Source organism: Lycorma delicatula, chromosome 6, assembly GCF_047948215.1.
Source record: "Lycorma delicatula isolate Av1 chromosome 6, ASM4794821v1, whole genome shotgun sequence".
Classification (NCBI taxonomy): domain Eukaryota; kingdom Metazoa; phylum Arthropoda; class Insecta; order Hemiptera; family Fulgoridae; genus Lycorma; species Lycorma delicatula.
Genome location: NC_134460.1, coordinates 130,237,963 through 130,262,944, shown reverse-complemented (window position 1 = coordinate 130,262,944; position 24,982 = coordinate 130,237,963). Strand labels below are relative to the sequence as shown.

Below are 24,982 nucleotides of genomic sequence, written 5' to 3'. Positions count from 1 at the left end.
TCTGTGATTTTTAATTGAGTATTTCTAAAATGTCCCTGGTATTGTTATACAATTATTTTTAACATACCTTTATTTGTAAAAATTTTTCAATTTTGTTGACCTATTTATACATAAAATTTACATCAATAGAACATTTTTAATTTCATATTGCAACAATTACATTAATAATGAAAAAATTTATATTCATTTTAATCGTAGTTATACAAATTAGTTAATTATTATTTTAAAATTAAAAAAAAAAAAAAAAACATTTAAAAATTTGAAAGTATACGTAATGTAGAACATTACGTAATAAAACATTAGACGAACCTAAAAATTTTGTGAGGACGTAAAACTAACACTTATTAAAGGTTAAATAGTAAAGATATTAAAAATATCTGTAAAGTCAGATAAGCTTAGTAACATTAAATATGTCATTGAATTTACAAAAATTAAATTAAATTAATGATTCTTTTAGTAATAATAATAAAGTTTATAATAATACTAATAAAACGACCTTCAAGCTGATTGATATTGACTAAGCTTTTCATATGAAAAATTCCAAGTTCGAATCTCGGTCAGACTTGGCATATTTTATACGTTACAAAATTTCCATACTATATTAGCAAGGATGAATTCAAACTAAACCATTTACATGTTAATAAAAATATATTCAAATAAAATTTCGATATATCGAAATATTTGATAAAGCATTACTGGAATCTTTCTTTATTAATGAACATATAGTTAATTATTGAATTCAATATGTATATGTGTGTGAACGGTTTTGCCTCCGATTTTTACTTCGGATTTGGATTAAGCATCGTTAGAGGATTACAGAAATGCACACGAATGGCCGAGATCGGCCGGCCGTGGGCCGAAATCGGTTCACTTCAAAATGGCCGTCAAAATTAACATTTTTCAATAATCATTACTCAATAACGATGTAAACTATTATTTTGGTTTAAACGCACCAATGTAAGGTTTACTAAAATGCATAAAATATATAAATATCAATTTTTTTTAATCGAGTGTAAGACCCAAAATTATGGAAAAACTAACTGTTAGTAATTTAAAAAAAATATGCCATAAAACCTCAAAACACTAGGTAATCAAATATGTTAACGTATGTAGCGTAAGTAAAAGTTAGAGATAATAGCTTTGTTAGAAATGAATTAATAATTGAGAAAAGAATAAAAATTTTTGTTCGGGAAAGTTTTATTTTCCCATTTTTCTCAAATTTTTTTTACTTTTCATTGATAACTGATTTTTTATTTATATTTCTGAGATTGTTTTTATGAGTTAAAAAGTAAAATAAAAAAAGGCTCACAAAAGGAATAAGGAAATTTTGTTCTTCGCGAAACTTCCTTATTGAGAAGATTTAGAAACTTTCTATCAGAGATTCTGTACCTTAGATAAGATATCCTATCTTATTTTTATGGCGTTGTATAAAGTAACCTGAAATATATATTTGAGACCAACAGATTAATAATGATAACTTCATAGCTTACGATAAACATGATAGAGAATATCCTAAAGAATGCATTCTATTAAAATGTTATGGGTTTTTTTTAATCCAAACAGATATCCAAACCCTTAATCTAATTATAAATATTTATAATTAATAAATTCTGTGTAATTCTGTGATACTATATTTTTGTGTAGAAGCCTGAACTATATTATCTCAAAAATCTACAAGTCTCTAATATATAGTGTTGTCTTCTGAATTTGCACGTGTTAAGGATCTATTACTATTTAATTCGGCAATATCGAAACGCTTTATTAAATGTAGAAAATCCTAGTAATATAATAAGCAAGTTAATTTAATATTCTGGCTGTATGCTATGGAATAAATAGTATAGTTTTTCCACTGATAATTATTAAAGTTAAAAAATAGAACTGAAAATGGTGAAAGTGCGCAAATAAAGATAAGGAATCAATAAAAATTGACTGATATAACATTAATCATGTTTAGTACACCCTCAGAAAAGATAATGCGATATTTAAATTTAATAATAAATTGCTCATAATTCAGAAAAAAAGATGGGTCGAAATAAAAATAAAATATTCATCATCATCATTCATCCTCCTTCAGAGGATGAATGATGATGATATGTATGAATTTAAATGAAGTGCAGTCTTCTACAGTCTCAGGTCGACCGTTCCTGAGATGTGTGGTGTGGTTAATTGAAACCCAACTACCAAATAACACCGGTATCCACGATCTAGTATTCAAAATACATTTGCGATTAAGTACACATATCTCAAAAAAAAAAATTAAATAAATAAAGAATAGTAATAAATCTATAGTTAACTCAGGCATAAAATTTAAGTTATATATAATCATTATTCGTAATTTAATTACTTAAATTGTTATCCTAATGGTAGAATTTTATTTAACTTTCCAATACATAACAAAAATTAATCGCTGTGTATTACAGAACTTTTACGTACTTTCATAAATGAAAGTTGAAATGTAATGTTTAAATAGACTATATTTTTCTTATTAATGTATTTATGTTTAATTATATATAGGCTAAGGCTGACTGTGTATATACTAACTTTCAGCCTTCAGTAATAAAAATATTATAATAGTTAATTTTTTATTGTAACTTATTAATAATCATAAATTGTTTATTCTATTAAAAAACGCACGGCTTTATTTTTAACAGCTAATTAATCATATAAAAAGGAAAATATAGAGAATTTGTGTATATATTTTAATAAATTAATAAAATATATCTTAATTTGTTAACTGATAAATAATAATATATATTTTTTGTAGCTGTAGTTGGAATAAAATGCTTTTATTGTAACGAGTAAATAAATTGTTGCGTGACAGTTCTTTTTTTAACATCTGGTACTGCTTGATTGTGTAGGATGGATATGACGGAACTGATTAAAACCTATTTTATTTTTGTTGAAGTGGGTGAATGTAAACCGTTGAATTTGTTTGTTAAAAATTTATAGCTAGCGATAAATTTAGTGAATGAAGTATACTGTTATTTTTTTACACTTGTTAGTTGATTATTTTAATTTATTATTGTTTTTGTTTTTTGTAGAAAACTTCTTAGTTTTAAAATTTATTTTTAACATTTCGTAAAAGTTTATTCGTTGGAATAATAATTGTTATGTAACGTGTATTAATACTTAATCGATTGCTAATACAAAAAAATATTTTACAGCGTGATACTTAACTAGATTACAGACATTAAAAATAATTTTAATGTCGTTATATTTTTTAAAATACTCATTATTTATTTATATACACACATATATATATAATTTTAAAAAGCCTTATTTACAATACTGGCTTTACAATACTTTACAATACTTTGAGATTAAAAATCTCAAATATTTAAAGCTGTAAAAATGCAATTTTACGGAAAGTTTGAAATTTCTTTTAGCCATTTTAGTTTCACCGTCTTGAAATTAATTCTGATTTCTTAAATATGATTTTGATAAAAGATTTTACTGAAGTAACTTACAAAAACATTTATCGGTAACTATTCCAGCTTCTAAGTTTTTAATCCATAACCGAAATTGTAAAAATGAAAAAACAAATTATGCAATAAATGAAAAGAGAAAAAATATGTCGTAGTAAATTATTTATTACTTTTCAACTTTAGATTGAATTCAGTAAATTACGTATAACAGCTACGATTTTAAAACAACCCCATTGTTAAAATACAACTAAATATCTGCATTTATTTAAAAATATTTCCTCATAAGTGACAAGTTTCGGTTTCCCCAAGCACATGTAAAAAAGTATATTAACAATTTCTTCAAAGCATTTTGAAGATAATTTAACAGTTCCTTCAAAGTATTTTGAAGATTATTTATTTATTTATCTTGTTCTCTTTTGAGTAATCAAATGCTCTTGGGAAATGACTTACCTCTTTTAATGTCCGCATTCAAACACTACACATCATTAAAAAAGTTATTCTTTTTGTTTAATTTAAAAATGTTCATTATTTTAGAAATAAAGATGTGATTAAGTTAGATTATACACTTATAAATAAACTTACAAAAATTTAAATAAAAAAGTTTGAATTAAAAATTAAAGATTTGATCCAGTACTGCCAATATTCTTGGTCCAACATTTAGTCCAATATTTCAGTACATCAATAATTTTTTTTATCAGTTTTATTTCATCCAATCATACAGTTTACTACATCCATTGATGAATTATAGTCTATTTTATCCAATGATAAATCACAGTTTCATGATAAAAAAACCTTGCACAGTTCTACGCATTAAGACCGCCGACTTTTCGTTAATTTAGTTTGGTTTAACATTTCTAATAATAGATACTGCAAATAAAGAAACGTCAACTTACAGCATCATAACGAACCATAGTTTCTAACTTATCCCGCTTACATTTTTATCGACCCAACCAAAAATTAAAATATAGCGTAACTCAAGAACGACCGAACAAATTTTCACATACACTACTACAGCACATACACTAATTTATCTAGTACTTTTGGAAATTTTTGAGCTACATAATTTTATACATAGGACTATATATATATACATATATATGGAAACCCCAATTTAAATATATAGTATTTTCATACACATAGCTAAAAAAAAAACTGAGAAAATTCATCTTCACACCGCCTTCGCTTCCCACCATATGACCGAAAGTAATACCGTACTTTTCTTAAATTCTTGATAAATAGCGGCTGAATTTAAATTTTACAGTTTATTTATTATTTAAGACTGTTATACTGTTACAAATAAATAATCTAATTCGATCTTCAGCAGCATACAGTTTAATTTTATAATAATTTTGCTTGTTTATTGAATAAAATATCAATAGTTTTAATAATATTTTAGTCATTTTAAAATGGTAATTGTCAAAAGTAACTTACTGAATAATATCTGTATTTATAAAAATTTCAACAGCCTATTTCCACATTTTTCTTCTGTGCGTTTTTTTAATATTTGTTACTGACATTTCATAAATAAATGTTATCAAAAAAAAATTTTACTCGTAATCAGATTATACATGATAATCTATATCACGTGATGGTATAGCTGCTTAAAATTTATTTTGGATTAAAAAACGGACAAATTTTTTAAAATTTCTTTAAAATATTTTTATCGTTTTTGCTTTTAATTAGAAAAAAATTTACTTTAATAATTTTTCATTGCAAAACTCAGCTTTTTTAATGTAAAGAAGTTTTCAGATGTCTTGAATGTCTAAAACATTTTTAAGTAACGTTACTTAAAAACATTTACTCAAGGTTACTAAAAAGGTTTATATAAATACTTAAAAAGGTTTATATATAAACTGTTTTAAGTAACGTGCACTTTCCCTTTACGTAAAATGTTTATATATATAAACTTTTTAAGTAACGTGAGTTCTCGCTCAATTACAGCCACTGATAAAAACATGAATTTTTGGAGCATGTAAAAAATCCCAAGTCTTACTGTGATCCGAATTTATCACCTTCTGGATGAAAAGTTCTCAATATTTGCATTTACAAAAATTTAAATACAAGTTGTGTTTTAATTAGCAAATGAGAACAAACATTCGTTCTATTTTAATCTTTTACTAATTAATTTATTTAATTTAGTCAGAAGGTAAAATTCAATTTATAAATAATTTCACATCAAGGTGACTTACTGTTTGGAATTAAGGAATTACTGCATGGAAAGTAAAATAACTTAAGGCATTTTTCCTAACAGATAAAGAATAAATGTGCAGACTACCTTGAAGGAAAAATAAATATTTATTCAAATTTAAAAATTACATAATAAAATAACAATCAAATCGAATTTTATTTTTAGAATGATTGGTTAATAACTGAAATGATTTTTCCATGTTGTATTCCAATTAAATTATTTCAACATTAAGCAAGTTTCTTTTTTTAAACAGGTATCTATAAGTTTCTGCAAATAAAGTATGAAATTTTTATTTACTAAAATTGTTAAAATTTTATTGATTTTGTGATTATAAAGAAACATGTTAGTGTAGCATAATAATTTTTTTTTAAATTTTTGTTATTGTACTAAGTGCATTCAAATTTATTGATCAAAAAAGTAAAAAAAGACCATTTTAATATAGACAGCAAAATCTACTTTTGAGAGGGATTGTTTAAATAAAAATATTAGAAAATAATTTTTATTTTATTTTTGTGTATTTATAATTCTCTTTTTTATATTTATATATTTTTATTTATAGTCGTCTCAACACAAGTCATTAGCGACTTATTAGTGTAATGTAACTTTACCGGTAATTGTGTAATATTGAACAAACTCAGGCCGACCTTTCCTGAGACTTGTTGTTAATTGAAACCTAATCACCAAAGAACACCGGTATCCACGATCTAGTATTTAAATCGGAATGAAAGCAACTACTTTTATCAGGATTTGAATCTGGGAACTATCGATTTCATAATCAGCTGATTTATGACGAGAAGCTGACCACTAGACCAACCCAGTGGGTTTTTATTTTTTATTTTTTTTATTTTGCTTCATTTAAAAAGTAAAATTATTCTGTTTTTGCGCATTTATCTTTATATATATATGTTATAAAATAGAAATGGATTATTGAAAAATTGGTAAGAGGTTTGAAAATGAACATAATTAATGAACGGCCGTTTTAGTTCTCTGTTATATTAATCTCTTCTCTTTTGTAATACCACAGACATTTATTGCTATTACAGAAAAATAACTGTAAAAATCCAAAATAAATTGATTATAGCTGTTTACTGAAAAGTGGCTTTGCAATCTATAGGTAAGAGCAGAATGTAACAGACATATTAAATCATTGTCATCCGTACTATTTCTTAGAAAACAAATTTCTGCAAAAAGAAAATAAATATCATTCGATTTCTAAATGCGTGAACTTTACTTCAAAAATATATTTGGTCTGAATGTATTCTGAAACTTGAGATAAGCTCTATACTACCCGGAGAGTCTCGTATATTATTTTAAATTTGTGTATGTTGACATATGTAGGCATTAAGTATCACCAGGTGGGTACAATGTCTCTTTTGTCTTAAAATCTCTTTTTTTATTTCACGTAATTATACAATTTTTTCAAAAAAAATCATGTTCTTAATTCCAACCGAATAAATTTAAAAGAGAGTTCTAAGGTTTAAATCCTAGTAAAGGCAGGATTCAAATCTTTACTTTTGTACGGATTTGAGTACTAGATCGTGGATACCGGTGTTCTTTGGTGGATGGGTTTCAATTAACCACACATCTCAGGAATAGTCGACCTGAGACTGTACAAGACTACACTTCATTTACATTCATACATGTCATCCTCATTAATGCTCTAAATTAATAACTTATGGTGGTTCCGAAGGCAAACAGAAAAAGAGAGAGATCGTCAGCCATGCTAAATATGTCTTTTGTCTTATTTTTAAAGGCGTTATAATGTTTTGTGAATTTTTTTACGGATATGTGTATTATTACATTCATTATATTTAATTTTATATATTTTTTTTTTTTGTCTTCAGTCATTTGACTGGTTTGATGCAGCTCTCCAAGATTCCCTATCTAGTGCTAGTCGTTTCATTTCAGTATACCCTCTACATCCTACATCCCCAACAATTTGTTTTACATACTCCAAACGTGGCCTGCCTACACAATTTTTCCCTTCTACCTGTCCTTCCAATATTAAAGCGACTATTCCAGGATGCCTTAGTATGTGGCTTATAAGTCTGTCTCTTCTTTTAACTATATTTTTCCAAATGCTACTTTCTTCATCTATTTGCCGCAATACCTCTTCATTTGTCACTTTATCCACCCATCTGATTTTTAACATTCTCCTATAGCACCACATTTCAAAAGCTTCTAATCTTTTCTTCTCAGATACTCCGATTGTCCAAGTTTCACTTCCATATAAAGCGACACTCCAAACATACACTTTCAAAAATCTTTTCCTGACCTTTAAATTCATTTTTGATGTAAACAAATTATATTTTTTACTGAAGGCTCGTTTAGCTTCTGCTATTCGGCATTTTATATAGCTCCTGCTTCGTCCATCTTTAGTAATTTTACTTCCCAAATAACAAAATTCTTCTACCTCCATAATCTTTTCTCCTCCTATTTTCACATTCAGTGGTCCATCTTTGTTATTTCTACTACATTTCATTACTTTTGTTTTGTTCTTGTTTATTTTCATGCGATAGTTTTTGCGTAGGACTTCATCTATGCCGTTCATTGTTTCTTCTAAATCCTTTTTACTCTCGGCTAGAATTACTATATCATCAGCAAATCGTAGCATCTTTATCTTTTCACCTTGTACTGTTACTCCGAATCTAAATTGTTCTTTAACATCATTAACTGCTAGTTCCATGTAAAGATTAAAAAGTAACGGAGATAGGGAACATCCTTGTCGGACTCCCTTTCTTATTAGGGCTTCTTTCTTATGTTCTTCAATTGTTATTGTTGCTGTTTGGTTCCTGTACATGTTAGCAATTGTTCTTCTATCTCTGTATTTGAAGCCTAATTTTTTTAAAATGCTGAACATTTTATTCCAGTCTACGTTATCGAAAGCCTTTTCTAGGTCTATAAACGCCAAGTATGTGGGTTTGTTTTTCTTTAATCTTCCTTCTACTATTAATCTGAGGCCTAAAATTGCTGCCCTTGTCCCTATACTTTTCCTGAAACCAAATTGGTCTTCTCCTAACACTTCTTCCACTCTCCTCTCAATTCTTCTGTATAAAATTCTAGTTAAGATTTTTGATGCATGACTAGTTAAACTAATTGTTCTGTATTCTTCACATTTATCTACCCCTGCTTTCTTTGGTATCATAACTATAACACTTTTTTTGAAGTCTGATGGAAATTCCCCATTTTCATAAATATTACATACCAGTTTGTATAATCTATCAATCGCTTCCTCACCTGCACTGCGCAGTAATTCTACAGGTATTCCGTCTATTCCAGGAGCCTTTCTGCCATTTAAATCCTTTAATGCTCTCTTAAATTCAGATCTCAGTATTGTTTCTCCCATTTCATCCTCCTCAACTTCCTCTTCTTCCTCTATAACACCATTTTCTAATTCATTTCCTCCGTATAACTCTTCAATATATTCCACCCATCTATCGACTTTACCTTTCGTATTATATATTGGTGTACCATCTTTGTTTAACACATTATTACATTTTAATTTATGTACCCCAAAATTTTCCTTAACTTTCCTGTATGCTCCGTCTATTTTACCAATGTTCATTTCTCTTTCCACTTCTGAACACTTTTCTTTAATCCACTCTTCTTTCACCAGTTTGCACTTCCTGTTTATAGCATTTCTTAATTGCCGATAGTTCCTTTTACTTTCTTCATCACTAGCATTCTTATATTTTCTACGTTCATCCATCAGCTGCAATATATCGTCTGAAACCCAAGGTTTTCTACCAGTTCTCTTTATTCCGCCTAAGTTTGCTTCTGCTGATTTAAGAATTTCCTTTTTAACATTCTCCCATTCTTCTTCTACATTTTCTACCTTATCTTTTTTACTCAGACCTCTTGCGATGTCCTCCTCAAAAATCTTCTTTACCTCCTCTTCCTCAAGCTTCTCTAAATTCCACCGATTCACCTGACACCTTTTCTTCAGGTTTTTAAACCCCAATCTACATTTCATTATCACCAAATTATGGTCGCTATCAATGTCTGCTCCAGGGTAAGTTTTGCAGTCAACGAGTTGATTTCTAAATCTTTGCTTAACCATGATATAATCTATCTGATATCTTGCAGTATCGCCTGGCTTTTTCCAAGTGTATATTCTTCTATTATGATTTTTAAATTGGGTGTTGGCAATTACTAAATTATACTTCGTGCAAAACTCTATAAGTCGGTCCCCTCTTTCATTCCTTTTGCCCACCCCGTATTCACCCACTATATTTCCTTCCTTGCCTTCTCCAATGCTTGCATTCCAATCTCCAACTATTATTAAATTTTCATCCCCTTTTACGTGTTTAATTGCTTCATCAATCTCTTTGTATACACACTCTACCTCATCATCATCATGGGCGCTTGTAGGCATATAGACGTTAACAATCGTTGTCGGTTTAGGTTTTGATTTTATCCTTATTACAATGATTCTATCGCTATGCGTTTTGAAATACTCCACTCTCCTCCCTATCTTCTTGTTCATCACGAAACCTACTCCTGCCTGCCCATTATTTGACGCTGAGTTAATTACTCTAAAATCACCTGACCAAAAGTCGCCTTCCTCTTTCCACCGAACCTCACTAATTCCTACTATATCCACATTTGTCCTACCCATTTCCCTTTTTAAATTTTCTAGCCTACCAACCTTTTTTAAGCTTCTAACATTCCACGCTCCGACTCGTAGAATGTTATTTTTTAATTTTCTGGTGACCCCTTCCTTAGTAGTCCCCACCCGGAGATCCGAACGGGGGACTATTTTACCACCGGAATATTTTACCAAGGAAGGCGCCTCCATTATTGCTATGTGAAAATGCAGAGAGCCACATTTTCTTGGAAAAAAAGCAGCTGTAGTTTTCCATTGCTTTCAGCTGCGCAGTACTCAGAGGACTGAGTGATGTTGATACGGCCGTTTAAGTCATTGTGACTCACGCCCCTAACAACTACTGAAAGAGCTGCTGCCCTCTTTCAGGAATCATTCCTTAGTCTGGCTCTCAACAGATACCTCTCCGATATGGTTGCACCTTCGGTCCAGCTACTCTGTATCCCTGAGCACTCAAGCCCCCTCACCAACGGCAAGGTCTCATGATTCATAGAGGAGGTAATTTTATATATTCCAGTTAAATTTTCTCCTCCATTTTTATTATTATTTCTTAAATATTATGAAGTATTTTTGGGTTTGTAGGCTTTTTTATATCTATTTTTATAGTAAACATCAGTAATTTTTTTCTATTATTTTATCAGCATATAAGCATACAATTGTTATTCCTATAACTGTGTATTGTGTTTTTTCTTTACGGTTTTATTTTAATATATATATATATATTAATAAAAAGTATAAATTACATAAATTAAAAAAAAAAAAAACTGTATTAAACATAATTTTTAAAAATGGTATTAATATAATATTTTTTCCACTTCACTTTAAATCTTTAACTTTTGAAGTAGGCGCAAAATTAACGTTTATAAAAATACATTTGTCAGTGTTGTTAATAGCACCGATTCAAAAAATAAAATTTAAAGAAGGATGTAAATAGCACTATTTTTAATTTTTGATAACTATTTATGGATTCAATAATTTTTTTGCATTTCTCAAATTTTGAATTATCTTATATTCATTAGAATACCAAACATATTGATTAACTACGTAATTGGTTCGGTTTTGAATCAATTTCATTTAAATGTTGACTCATTTAATAAATTATTTTTATGGGCAAAGAATATCTATATTTAGGATAAGTCTAAAAAAATAATTAACAATTAGCTACAGCAAACATGTTAATTCATTTACGTAAAAATAAAATTATGTTAATATAAGCTTATTAACAAAAAGTAAGGTATGCTGTACTTTATTAACATTATATAGTTAACATTATTATTATAAGCGTGTCGAATTAGCATAATTAAAAGTATCACGATCATTTTAAAATCTCATATATAACTAAATTTTTTAACTAATGTAATATCATTTTAAATAAATATTTCACACCATTCATAAGCAGGATTTGAAAGGACGTTTGTTTTATTATTGTTTTGTTTATTTATTTATTTTTTTAATTTTATTTATTTCAAGGATGTAGGGATTTCATGTTTTGCGTGCTAAAAATATTGTTGTGTTTTGTCCAATCACTTTTCTCTCACGATATTGTTATGATTCATTTTATTTTTTTTTGTTAGTCTTTCTAAATTTATGCTGAATTATATTAATACCAACACTGTGTGTGTGTATATATATATATATATATATATATATATATATATATATATATATATGTATATATATATATATATATATATATATATATATATATATATATATATATATATATATATATATATATAATAATTAATTAATACGACATATTTTATTTTACAATGAAATGAAATAATGTTGGCCTTAAAAAAAATAATAACAGAAAATATCATTCGAGTAGTCGATTACTTTCAAAGTTTTAATTGAGTATGGTATTCCATATTTTAAGGGATTCAATTTCCTTATTGTTCTGTTAAATTAAACAAAATATATATTTAAATACCACTGTAGTATTGGAAATTAAATTTTTGATGAAACTTTCGGATTTCATACTTTTTTAAAACATCTTAAAATCTCGTACGTGTAATTGAGAAATCCTCAAATTATTAAAATGTTAATGTTATTATAAATATTGGTTTTATTATTTGAATATTTACAGATGCCATATCTTAAAGATTTTGTTTGAATACTAGTATTAAATTTATAAGAACAATTTATCAATGGCAAAAATTTCATTTGGGTTTACCAAAAATAAATCAATTTAATGTGGTACTACTAAACTAAAAAGAAAGCCGAAATGAATTTGAATTTTTTTGTCATTGAAAAACAGCTTTTGAAAACAATTATGCTTCGAAAAAATTTGTTTTAAAGAGCTAGGTGATTATTATTTATTCACTATATGATGAATAACAATATGACTTATGATAAAATTGGAATATTGATATTGGATATTGGCCAGAAATTAAATCTGAGAGTGAATTATAATGCCATTTTCATATGTAGTATACAATCCAGCTGGATAATTATATTTGAATAATTATATCCTTTAACAAAATATTTTTTTTCAGGTATTATAAAGAATAATATTGCAACATTTATCTGAAAAATCCTTACACGTATTTGAAATTAATCAATAGAAAGAACATTTGAAATAATGTGGTCAAGTTATCGTAGCATCTGTTTGAACTTTATATGTATCTTGTAACTAAAAGTTAAGTTTATTCTAGGAATTTTTAAAGAGTTTTCATTTCTTAGACGAGAAATAATTCTCGAAAAAATAAAATAGTAGAGATACAGTAGATCTTAATTTAATTTCTGATGTGTTTTTTTTTTATCTAGAATATACTACGACTTTGAATAATTTATTTACCCGAGTAACTCTCGGCAAAACATACTTTGAAAGAAATTTTCTAATAACCTCAAAATTAACTAAAAGTTTGTGATTTCTGTTGAATTTAGTTGAAAAAATTATTTAATCTAAGTAAAGATTTTTTTTTTAGCAAACTGGGCATTATAATACAATAGGTATTACACGGATTAACATGTTAGATTTAAAATCGTTTTCATTTATTAAATGTCGCTAATTTTTTTTTATCTATCCGAAAAAAGTTCCTAAAATTGTTTTTCAAAAACTTCTGTTTGTTTTAAATGTCATTTCCTAAAATATAATTGCTCTGTAAATTAAATGTGTCTAATAAAACAAAAAATTATTACACCATTTATTAAAATGTACAGAATGATTCACGAAGAATATAACAAACTTTCATAACATGTTCTGATGGTGAAAATGAAGAAGAAAGTTCATATAAGCATAGGTTTGAAAACTCTTCGTAAGCGAGTGTCGTCTGGCGAAAGAAGATTTCTGGGATTTCGGTGTAATTAAGTCGGACTGTAGTTCTTGGGATTCAAATTAAGAGATACATTTAATGGCTATCTATGAAATGATCTAAATAATTTTTAAAAAATCACAAAAGTGTACGAGTATTTTTAGTACTTTTCGAGAAATCTGGGGTAAAGACAAAAATATTGGGGTCGAAAAACTTTATTTTATGTTTAGCTAGATAAGATAACTTTGTTAAATCAGTAGTAAACACATAAAAATTATAAACAAAACTTTTAGAGAATTCAATTTTTTTGTAAAATGTTATGAATAAAGTCCATAGAAATTAACTACAAACTTAAGAATTTTGAAGTTTATTAAAAACGAAACATATCAAAATACAGCAGATTTTAAATATATATTAAACGAACTATTTCCGAACTATGTTTATATGAACTTGGTCTTTATTTTCACCCATAAAACATGTCTTGAAAGTTTGTTACATTCTTCGAGAATCACTCAGTATATATATATATATATATATATATATATACTGAGTGATTCTCGTATATATATATATATATATATATATATATATATATATATATATATATATATATATATATATATAATAATTAATTAATACGACATATTTTATTTTACAATGAAATGAAATAATGTTGGCCTTAAAAAAAATAATAACAGAAAATATCATTCGAGTAGTCGATTACTTTCAAAGTTTTAATTGAGTATGGTATTCCATATTTTAAGGGATTCAATTTCCTTATTGTTCTGTTAAATTAAACAAAATATATATTTAAATACCACTGTAGTATTGGAAATTAAATTTTTGATGAAACTTTCGGATTTCATACTTTTTTAAAACATCTTAAAATCTCGTACGTGTAATTGAGAAATCCTCAAATTATTAAAATGTTAATGTTATTATAAATATTGGTTTTATTATTTGAATATTTACAGATGCCATATCTTAAAGATTTTGTTTGAATACTAGTATTAAATTTATAAGAACAATTTATCAATGGCAAAAATTTCATTTGGGTTTACCAAAAATAAATCAATTTAATGTGGTACTACTAAACTAAAAAGAAAGCCGAAATGAATTTGAATTTTTTTGTCATTGAAAAACAGCTTTTGAAAACAATTATGCTTCGAAAAAATTTGTTTTAAAGAGCTAGGTGATTATTATTTATTCACTATATGATGAATAACAATATGACTTATGATAAAATTGGAATATTGATATTGGATATTGGCCAGAAATTAAATCTGAGAGTGAATTATAATGCCATTTTCATATGTAGTATACAATCCAGCTGGATAATTATATTTGAATAATTATATCCTTTAACAAAATATTTTTTTTCAGGTATTATAAAGAATAATATTGCAACATTTATCTGAAAAATCCTTACACGTATTTGAAATTAATCAATAGAAAGAACATTTGAAATAATGTGGTCAAGTTATCGTAGCATCTGTTTGAACTTTATATGTATCTTGTAACTAAAAGTTAAGTTTATTCTAGGAATTTTTAAAGAGTTTTCATTTCTTAGACGAGAAATAATTCTCGAAAAAATAAAATAGTAGAGATACAGTAGATCTTAATTTAATTTCTGATGTGTTTTTTTTTTATCTAGAATATACTACGACTTTGAATAATTTATTTACCCGAGTAACTCTCGGCAAAACATACTTTGAAAGAAATTTTCTAATAACCTCAAAATTAACTAAAAGTTTGTGATTTCTGTTGAATTTAGTTGAAAAAATTATTTAATCTAAGTAAAGATTTTTTTTTTAGCAAACTGGGCATTATAATACAATAGGTATTACACGGATTAACATGTTAGATTTAAAATCGTTTTCATTTATTAAATGTCGCTAATTTTTTTTTATCTATCCGAAAAAAGTTCCTAAAATTGTTTTTCAAAAACTTCTGTTTGTTTTAAATGTCATTTCCTAAAATATAATTGCTCTGTAAATTAAATGTGTCTAATAAAACAAAAAATTATTACACCATTTATTAAAATGTACAGAATGATTCACGAAGAATATAACAAACTTTCATAACATGTTCTGATGGTGAAAATGAAGAAGAAAGTTCATATAAGCATAGGTTTGAAAACTCTTCGTAAGCGAGTGTCGTCTGGCGAAAGAAGATTTCTGGGATTTCGGTGTAATTAAGTCGGACTGTAGTTCTTGGGATTCAAATTAAGAGATACATTTAATGGCTATCTATGAAATGATCTAAATAATTTTTAAAAAATCACAAAAGTGTACGAGTATTTTTAGTACTTTTCGAGAAATCTGGGGTAAAGACAAAAATATTGGGGTCGAAAAACTTTATTTTATGTTTAGCTAGATAAGATAACTTTGTTAAATCAGTAGTAAACACATAAAAATTATAAACAAAACTTTTAGAGAATTCAATTTTTTTGTAAAATGTTATGAATAAAGTCCATAGAAATTAACTACAAACTTAAGAATTTTGAAGTTTATTAAAAACGAAACATATCAAAATACAGCAGATTTTAAATATATATTAAACGAACTATTTCCGAACTATGTTTATATGAACTTGGTCTTTATTTTCACCCATAAAACATGTCTTGAAAGTTTGTTACATTCTTCGAGAATCACTCAGTATATATATATATATATATATATATATATACTGAGTGATTCTCGTATATATATATATATATATATATATATATATATATATATATCTTTTGATGTAAATAATTCATTAGAGAATTATAACAGAAAAAGAAAGATAAGAAAAGAATATGTAAGAGGCACAAATTAATTTTTGAAAAAATGTTTTTCTTTTTTTTTGAATAAGAAAAACTTCTTCAAACAAAATATTTGTCGATATACTTTGCTGCAAATGTTAGTTTACTACAACTGTTTGTTGTATATCAACCGTAACAGTTGTAGGAGAATTAAGAGAAATTAAGGTGTACTTTAATTTTATAAGAATAATCAAATTTTATTAAATGTTTAATAAATGTAATGCTAGTTAATAGTTTTATATGATATAATAATGTATTGTGATAATATGTGATGTGTGATGTATGATTCGGCCTGGTTGCAGGTGAAGTTGCTAGGCAGAACCGCATCACCCAGCACATACTAGCTCAGTACTTACAAAGGCGGTTGTTTCCTCAACTGTCGCGGCCCCCTTCCGTATCATATTTAACATCCCCTCGGACGAGATCTCCCCCACAACATCTTGAAGATTTTGAGGAATCTTCAGATCAGGAACAGGAAGAGGAGCAACGCGATCAAGAACTGGATCAAGAACTTGAAACCGTCGAATCCGAGCAGATATCCAATGTTTTTGACGATGAGAACAACGATTTCTTCGATGAAGGTCCAGTTATATATAATATTCTCCAATAATTTTATTACTTTTTTAAGTAGTTTAATATGGTTTTGGTATGCATGTTTTTTAAGTAGCTGAAATTTGAGTAAATTTAATTTTATATATTATTTTAAATACAGTAATTGATTAAAATTAAGCTCATATTACTTTTGAAATTTGAAGTCGTAAAAAGATTTGTTCGAGTTTTTATTTCGATACTATTTTCCTCCAAACTTGGAGATTAAGCAAAAACAAAAAATAAGCTAAAAATTACAAAATACTATTCCAGCGCTTTTCAATAAAAAATAAAAATTATTTACCCATGATAATTTTTTTATTTTCTTTATTGATAACTAGCTGGGGAGGCCACGCCTCTGCAGCTAGGTCCTCCGGGTGCGATGCCCAGGCGGGCGGCGTCTAGGAATGAGATTATTAGGTGTCCAAAGTATTTATTTTTTTTTTTAATGATGAAAATTAATATAACGAAAGTTAAATTAGAAATGTAACTTTTTGGTTATAGTTCATTACTTTATAAAGAAAAAAAATCACATAAATAAATAAAAAATATATTATTAATATATATTTTGCATATTTATTAATTATTGATATATAATGTTAACAAGTATACAACTGACCACCACGAAACGTAATTAACGAATCGGGATTTTCCGCTAGTGATCGGCACATTCCGGTGCTAAGCTAAGGGGGACGGACATACATATTGATGTCCTTTAGTAGGGCAGGATTTATCCCTCTAAGCACATATTATTTTTTTCATTACTAAATTAATTCAAGAATCAGTCAAATAATTTAACTTATTTAATGATAGTTTAAAAATTAAACGAATAAATATAAATAAGTAATAGTCGTTTTCTATTACAAGATTCTTGTCCTTGATAGGTAAATGACATATTTATTATCTTTTTTTTTTTGCTGTTGTAGGAGTATCGTTTTAAGGCTTGACGTCGCATACCTTCAGTTAAATATGTTAAGAATTTTTTCCACTTTTTTTATGAGTAGAATATTCTTAACGAGTTATAAGATTAAACATCAAACTTAACATAAAACAATCATTGTGAAGGTCACTTAGTAAATAATAATTGTGTCAAATATATCGGGATTAGTTGTCATTTTAAAAAATAATAAATGTTTTTTTATTGTTGACACGTAAGTTAATACTGAAATATATTGTGTACATGAAGTATGATGTCACCATACCACACCCTTATCCTGCTGCATCGAATTTATACTTACTTCTTGTAAAGAGTACTCTCAACGTAGGAGTAATGTTTCAAGGATTGAAAATTATTTTTCCATACCTGACTATAATATCCTTCTACAACTACAGTGTAAGCTCATTTTAAATAAGCATAATCTACCCATCTGAGTTATTTTAAATCCTGTTTATACAGAATGAACAACGTAAAACCGAACCCATAACGTAACCGCCGCAGATTCGGTAGATTATGTTGGAATGAAATTTTATGAATGATAAGGATAAATTAAATAAGAAAAACATAAAACGTAATTTAAATGTTGCATTATTTACCTTATTGTTACAAACGATGTTCAAAATACCCTGGGCATCGATGCACTTTTGTGCTCGACTGATATTGAGAGTAGCCTGACGCAAAACGTTGTTGTCAATTACGTTGATTTCTCGTTGAATGTTCACCTTCAGTATATGTTCTGCGAATTAACATGCCAGGATAAGTGAAACCGTTCCTCTTCTGACATGAAATATAACATCGGGTCTATCTTCCACCAACAATGTTTTTCAGAAGCCAGTTACAATAATTAAATCGTTTCGGTTTGTCAGTCTCCTTCAGTTGTAGCGCGGTATGGTTTCAATTTTAATTCATGAATAAAGAAAGAACTTTTACAACAAGATGTGTATTTAACACCAGATTGTAGTGATAACTTGTGTATTGATTTTTTTGAAGTGGCAGTAATTCTCCTTTCAATATCGGCAATGCCCTGTGGAATCCAAACGGAAAGTTGCCTATTTCGTTTTACATTTGAAACCGAACTTGTACGCATTTTTAAAATAAATCGTATATGCTACTCTTCGCTGGGATACAGGTATTCGGAAATGTTTCTACGAATACTTGACGTGATTCTTGAAACGATCCAGAACGAATATAGGCCTCAACTATAAATATCCTCCCCTGGATTGAATAAGGCATTTTACACAAACAAAACTGTACTCACAATACTGCACTGCAACAAAACGTGTACTGCACTAACACGTAACCCCCTGACAAACTGCAGTAACAATCAGTAGTAATATATACATCCACCAGTCGCGCTAGTTGTGTGAGAGTCTTTCATTAATAGTGTTGGGTAGCGGTTTCATTATGGGTTCGGTTTTATGTTGCACATTCTGTATAACAAACCCTTTTTTATCGTCAAAAAAAAAAATTAAAAAAAAAATTAAAACAAAAGCTATCTCTACTGATAGTAAAAGATTAAAATATTAACTAGAGGGCGGTAATGATAACTAGTTGACGACGTCGACACCAGTCTAAGTTGCCTCATTCGCTGCTGAATTCAAGTGAAACAGTCAAATTCGTGATATAACTAACCTTCTTATAATCACTTTCAAGCTCTTAAAAACAGTAAATTAACTTTTAATATTGTCAATCAGTTTAATAAACCATTTAAGTATTTCCTTACTCAAATTCGAATTTCCTCCCTTTGACAGTGCGATTTCTTCTAAAGTAAAACTACTTTTATATCAGACAAATTAAAATAATATAATATACACTTGGGTATAAAAATGTAACTATCCTTTGATAAACAATACTATATTCTGTTTATTAGGAGGTAAAAGTGAATGTTAACTCTCAAATTATTTAAGGAAATGACAAATAGATTTATTATTATTATTATTAAAAACTGTAATCTGTAAATTTTTCTGTTTACATTATAACAAATATTTTATTTTATATTCTTATCTATGTAATAGAAAGTAATATTTTACCTTGTACTTTTTTTGTACTTTACGAACAATGATTTTTAATCTGATATTGAAATATTTACCCTTCTAACGCTTAGTGAATACAGTGAAGAATTAACAGATCTGACTGTATATTAATAATAAACAGCATTGATAGTATGGATAATTAAAATATTGGTAATCTATGGATTTCATAAATATTATCTTCTATTTTATTAGATATATTATTTATTTAGTTTTTATTCCTAAACTGAACTAAAACGTTATATATAAGGCATTATTTCACAACAGAAAGGATTTTTCACAACAAAAATCAACATTTCTTATAAATCAACCTAGATGCAGAGAAACAAATTACTTTTCTGGGAGTCATTACTTTCAGGAAAAAAGCGAATGTGTCATTTTTAGAGCTGAATAATATCTTTATTTTTATGAACTTAGCACGGTGATATTCAGCAGTATATTTGGATACATGATGAAAAAAACAGAAAATCACTTCATTCCTCACTTTTTTTTTAAAGTTTGGCGTATAAAGTTATATTATTTTTGAATACGGTTATTTCATTTTTGAAAATAACTTGGTTTATCTAAAACTGTTACCGGTTTTAGCACTTAACATATATACTTTTTCTATAACTTATCTATGTTTTAAGCTACATCTGGAAATAATTTAAGAAATTTTCAAAACTTTAAATAATTCATTATTTGGGAATATATTTATTGTTTAATTATTATTTTATATATGAATAAAATAATAATGGTATTTAATGGCCTTTATGGCCTTTTAATGGTATTTAAAAACGAAATAGGTCATTATCGTCGTTTCAAAAACATAACTAATCTTTTTTTTCTCTCGATTACAGATGTAACTTTCAGAATAAAGAATATAATGTGAGTGTGTTTGCGCGTGTATCCTGCAAGAATTTTAACCGCACAGTTCACTAAATGAATCTGTAGCAATTTTAATTAATTCAGGCAAGTTCTAACCTTATTCCAGTTTACCGGCATAAGGCAATGACTTATTCTTATTTGAAATTTTAAACAGATGAACAGATGTTAATATAATGCATAATTATTACAATTCTTAATATTACATCTAAATTATATTTAATTAATTTGTAAAATTTACGAAATTATCCGAGTAGTACGACAACATTCCCAGTTCTAGATGCACATAGTGTTGATTAAGCGGTAATTTGTACTACTGACTGTTTATATTGTATTCGGATAAACAAAAAATATAAGAAAAAGAAAAAGCGGCAGCACTGATTTAAATAACTACAATAATTTTTCGTCTTCGTATGCTGTAAATATGCAGAAGTACTGGTATGCTATTTCGTTGATACAGTAATATAAGATTTAATGTAAAAACATATCTTTCATAGTATACACACTGCTGTTTGAATAATGGAAGTTTAAATTCATATATCTTTAATCAATTTGTAGTGGTTATTTTAAATTAAAATATGTTCGTTTAGATTAATTTTACGTAATAATTCTTTTTTTTCTTCAGTGATCTACCCAAAATTGTAATTCTTTGTAAAAATTGCAGTAATCTATTTAGTAAAACAAAGTAAAAGATTATCGTTAGATCTTAAATATTTTCATATATACGAGTAACATAAAATAGTCTATTGATAATCTTCGCTTATCAGCTGTTTTTCTCTGATGCTCTTTACCATAATTTAGGTTCATGAAAATGGCTAAATGATTAATTTTTATTTTTAATTATATTTTAATGATAATTTTACCTATTATACAAAGGTTTTGAATTTAAATTTAATAAAAAAAAAAAAAAAAAAGTTAAAATTCGTCAGTTGTAGTCACCAGCAGACTATTTTCTGAATCTAACTTAGATAAGACTGTAGATTTTAAAAATACAATGATAAATTAAAAGAATATTTTTTTTTTTATTTACCGTTTATAATTTATTTCATAATAATGTATTATAAATTAGTTACAAAAAGTACGTTTTTTTAAAGTATGGCATCTTAAGATATTCAAGAACTTTATTAATAGTGTTCTGGTGATTCTATTCTATTGAATTTAACCAATGGATTTCTCTCTGAAAGTTAAATAAAATAGTTTTAAATATTTATGAATTTGTATTTAATTTTCCGTATAAACTGAACTGTTATAAAAACACCGGTTAAAGCTTTTGTTCTAAATCCTTTACACCGTTTCAATATTACTTTTACTGGCTCTGAGCCAAAATTATATACCATAAGTTTATTACCTTAGACAAGAATACTTGTTTCTTTTCTTGTTGTTCCTTTTTCGACAAGGAATTGTATTTTCTCATATGTATGCGTTTTTAGTATAAATATAAAATGATGATTTTTTTTTCATTTAATGCTAAACAATACCACCCAAATAAAACAACACGTATAACATATAGAGCAAGATGTATTTTTTATGGTGTCAAGGAGGTGTATTGCAATAACTTAGATATTACGTATGATATTTCATTAAAAGAAAAAAAAATCATTATGAAAAGATATTTAAAAAGACCTTTACATACTGCATGTCGAGCGAACAAACAAACAAGCGCTTGTAGAATTATGTACAAGAATTTTATTTTTTATTTCATTTTTTACTGGTTGATATGTATCCGGGTAAAATTTGTGTATTTTTTCTAAATTACATAAGCATTCCGGTAAGACAAAATTACAGTTTTATGGTTAATTACCTAGATTTTTTTCAGGTTTTCCTACATCATAAAATAAAACTAAATACAATGGATGTATCACAATCATCCGATTATATTAAATCAATAAAAAAGTATTTTTCAATCCATTCCTAGTTGCTGTTTATATAATAAATTATTTACTGTATAAAATATAAACATTTTAAAAATAAATATTTTTTTTTTTTTTACAAAAAAAATGTCTTCATATAAAAATTAATAAAACTGCTTAACATTTTTTCTTGATTATTTAATTAATTCGTATACATACACAACTTTAGTGAAAGTAGATTGAAAAGTTGCATGTGAAAGTTATAATAAACCTTTTAATTTAATATTAAAAGCATTTAAATTGTATGTATAAAAGTAGCTCTACCTGACAAGTATTTACGGCTAAAAATACTGATCTTGATAATGTAATGAAACGGTTGTAAAATTGTATCAACTAATATATTACTAACTTGTTGCAAGTAACTGATATGGAAAAAACATAATGTCATATATCTAACACAAAAAAAATTATATATTTTTTTAGCACTTAACAAACAACTTTTTCTTATGTAAAATTTTTATTAAGTGTATAAAGTTGGATTTTCTCTTAAGTAATGGTGCCTTTTTAATTAAACTACTTCATTTTATACGATTACATAATGTAGGTTACTTTCTTTAACCGTTAAACATTGTAGATGCAGTTTTTTTGCTGCACGCTACTAATTAAAACGATAAAAATTAAAACGGAAGCAAAAAATGATTAATGCACCAGACAGTAATTTAAGAAATAAGGTTATCAAAAGTGTGAAGTTGTTTATTTTTATAATAATACTTAAAAATTTTTTTATAAATTTTATCTTTATTAGTTTATAGTATTTATTACTTTTTCAGTTTTAATTCTTTTATCTGTTCATCTTTGTAGATAAATTTATCGCTTGGATTTTTTAAATTAATTTATTATTATTACCTATTGCTGATTAATTATTTTATATTAGTATTTCAACTTAAATACAATAAAAAATTATATATACTATTTATAATAGTATATTTTTATCCAAACATTTACTTAGAAGAAATTTCAGTGTAGAGCCTCAATATGAAATTTTTTTCTGTGGCATTAATTATTATCGCTTAGTAATTAGAAAATTACAACATTCTAACATTTTTATTTTTCATTAAATTTTGGTAAATGAAAATATTTTTAAATTATTTCATAAAAAAAAAAAATAAATAAAATATTTCTTATCTAGTTTTTATAAACATGAAAATAAAGAAAAACTGAAAGAAATAAAATATGTACAGAATGATTTAGGAGGAAGGGAATAATAAGAAGGAAGAGGAACTAATTCTAGAGATTGAAATACGGAGAAAATTCATAGAAACATATGTCCAATAACGCTTTGTTATCGAGTTAACGGCTAGCAAAAAATTTCACTCGGATTTCAGTCCCTTGATGAAATAAGATCATACTGAAATTATTTTAAACTTGATGGTTACTTATGTTTTTTAACTAAAAAAATCGAATAAACAGATCCCAGAACTGTCATGATATCCATCATAAAATAGAAAAATTCGTGACGAAAAACAGTTTTTTTTTTTTTTTTAATATTTGAACTATAACAACTTTGTTAAATGACTAATAAATGCGTAAATTTTATTATCAAAACTTTTAGAGAATTTAAATTCTGATTCATGTAATAAAATCTATGGAAATTGTAAAACATTAACTTTTAATATTAACAACAAAACAGAACATATTTTAACAGAAAAAGAAATTATGATTTGGTAAAAATGAAAAACCATCTGTTTTTTAGTTTTAATTATGTTACATGTTAATAAATTTTAGGCGGTTTAGTTGTTTTTTTACATAATTTTGATAGAGTTTAATTATTCTTCAGAATCAAGTTGTATAATGTTTTTATGCTTGTTATACGCTAAACTAACCTATTTTTTCCAATTGAATCTTAATTTAAGAAAGTGAAATTCCGTTTCGAATAATGCCGTTTCACTTCACTCGTACAGAATATGCTGATATGTTTTTATGTATGGTTTTTGCGATAGAAGTGCTCCAGCTGCGGTGGAAGAATACCGTTTTAGATATCCTGGATGATTAGTTCCAAACCGTAAAGTATTTTGTAGAATTTTGAATAATCTTTGGGAGAGTTGTACACTTACCAGCGCTCATGTTTCATCTGAACTACAACCGGTACTTAATGCTGAAAGGGAAAATATTCTTCAGGTAGTACAGCTTAGTGCTGCAACGAGCACGCGAAGAATTTTTATGCAAATCAAATTCCACAAAGTACAATGTCGCTGACATTACATCCTCACGGACTGCGACCTTATCATATTCAGAAATTTCAACAGGTTCAGCTTGGTGACCATGCCAGATGACTGCAGCTTTGTCAAAGAGTCACGATAATAACCACTAATTTCCGTTCATTTTCGGACGAAGCTACTTTTATACTCGTAAAGGCATAAACAACAAACGG

At 26.9% G+C, this 24,982-nt stretch overlaps 1 protein-coding gene across 3 annotated transcripts in view; it reads left to right on the top strand.

The window, feature by feature from the left end:
• The window catches only part of LOC142326836 (salivary C-type lectin 2-like), a 306,085-nt gene that overhangs the window by 157,904 nt on the left and 123,199 nt on the right, over positions 1-24,982 (top strand). Inside the window, exon 2 of one of the 3 annotated variants that reach the window (XM_075369565.1) lies at positions 16,585-16,863. The exons of the other annotated variants lie outside the window; for them this stretch is intronic. Coding sequence (XP_075225680.1) covers positions 16,585-16,863 — 279 coding nt within the window. The remainder of the gene's footprint in view (positions 1-16,584; positions 16,864-24,982) is intronic. 3 annotated transcript variants of the gene reach the window in all.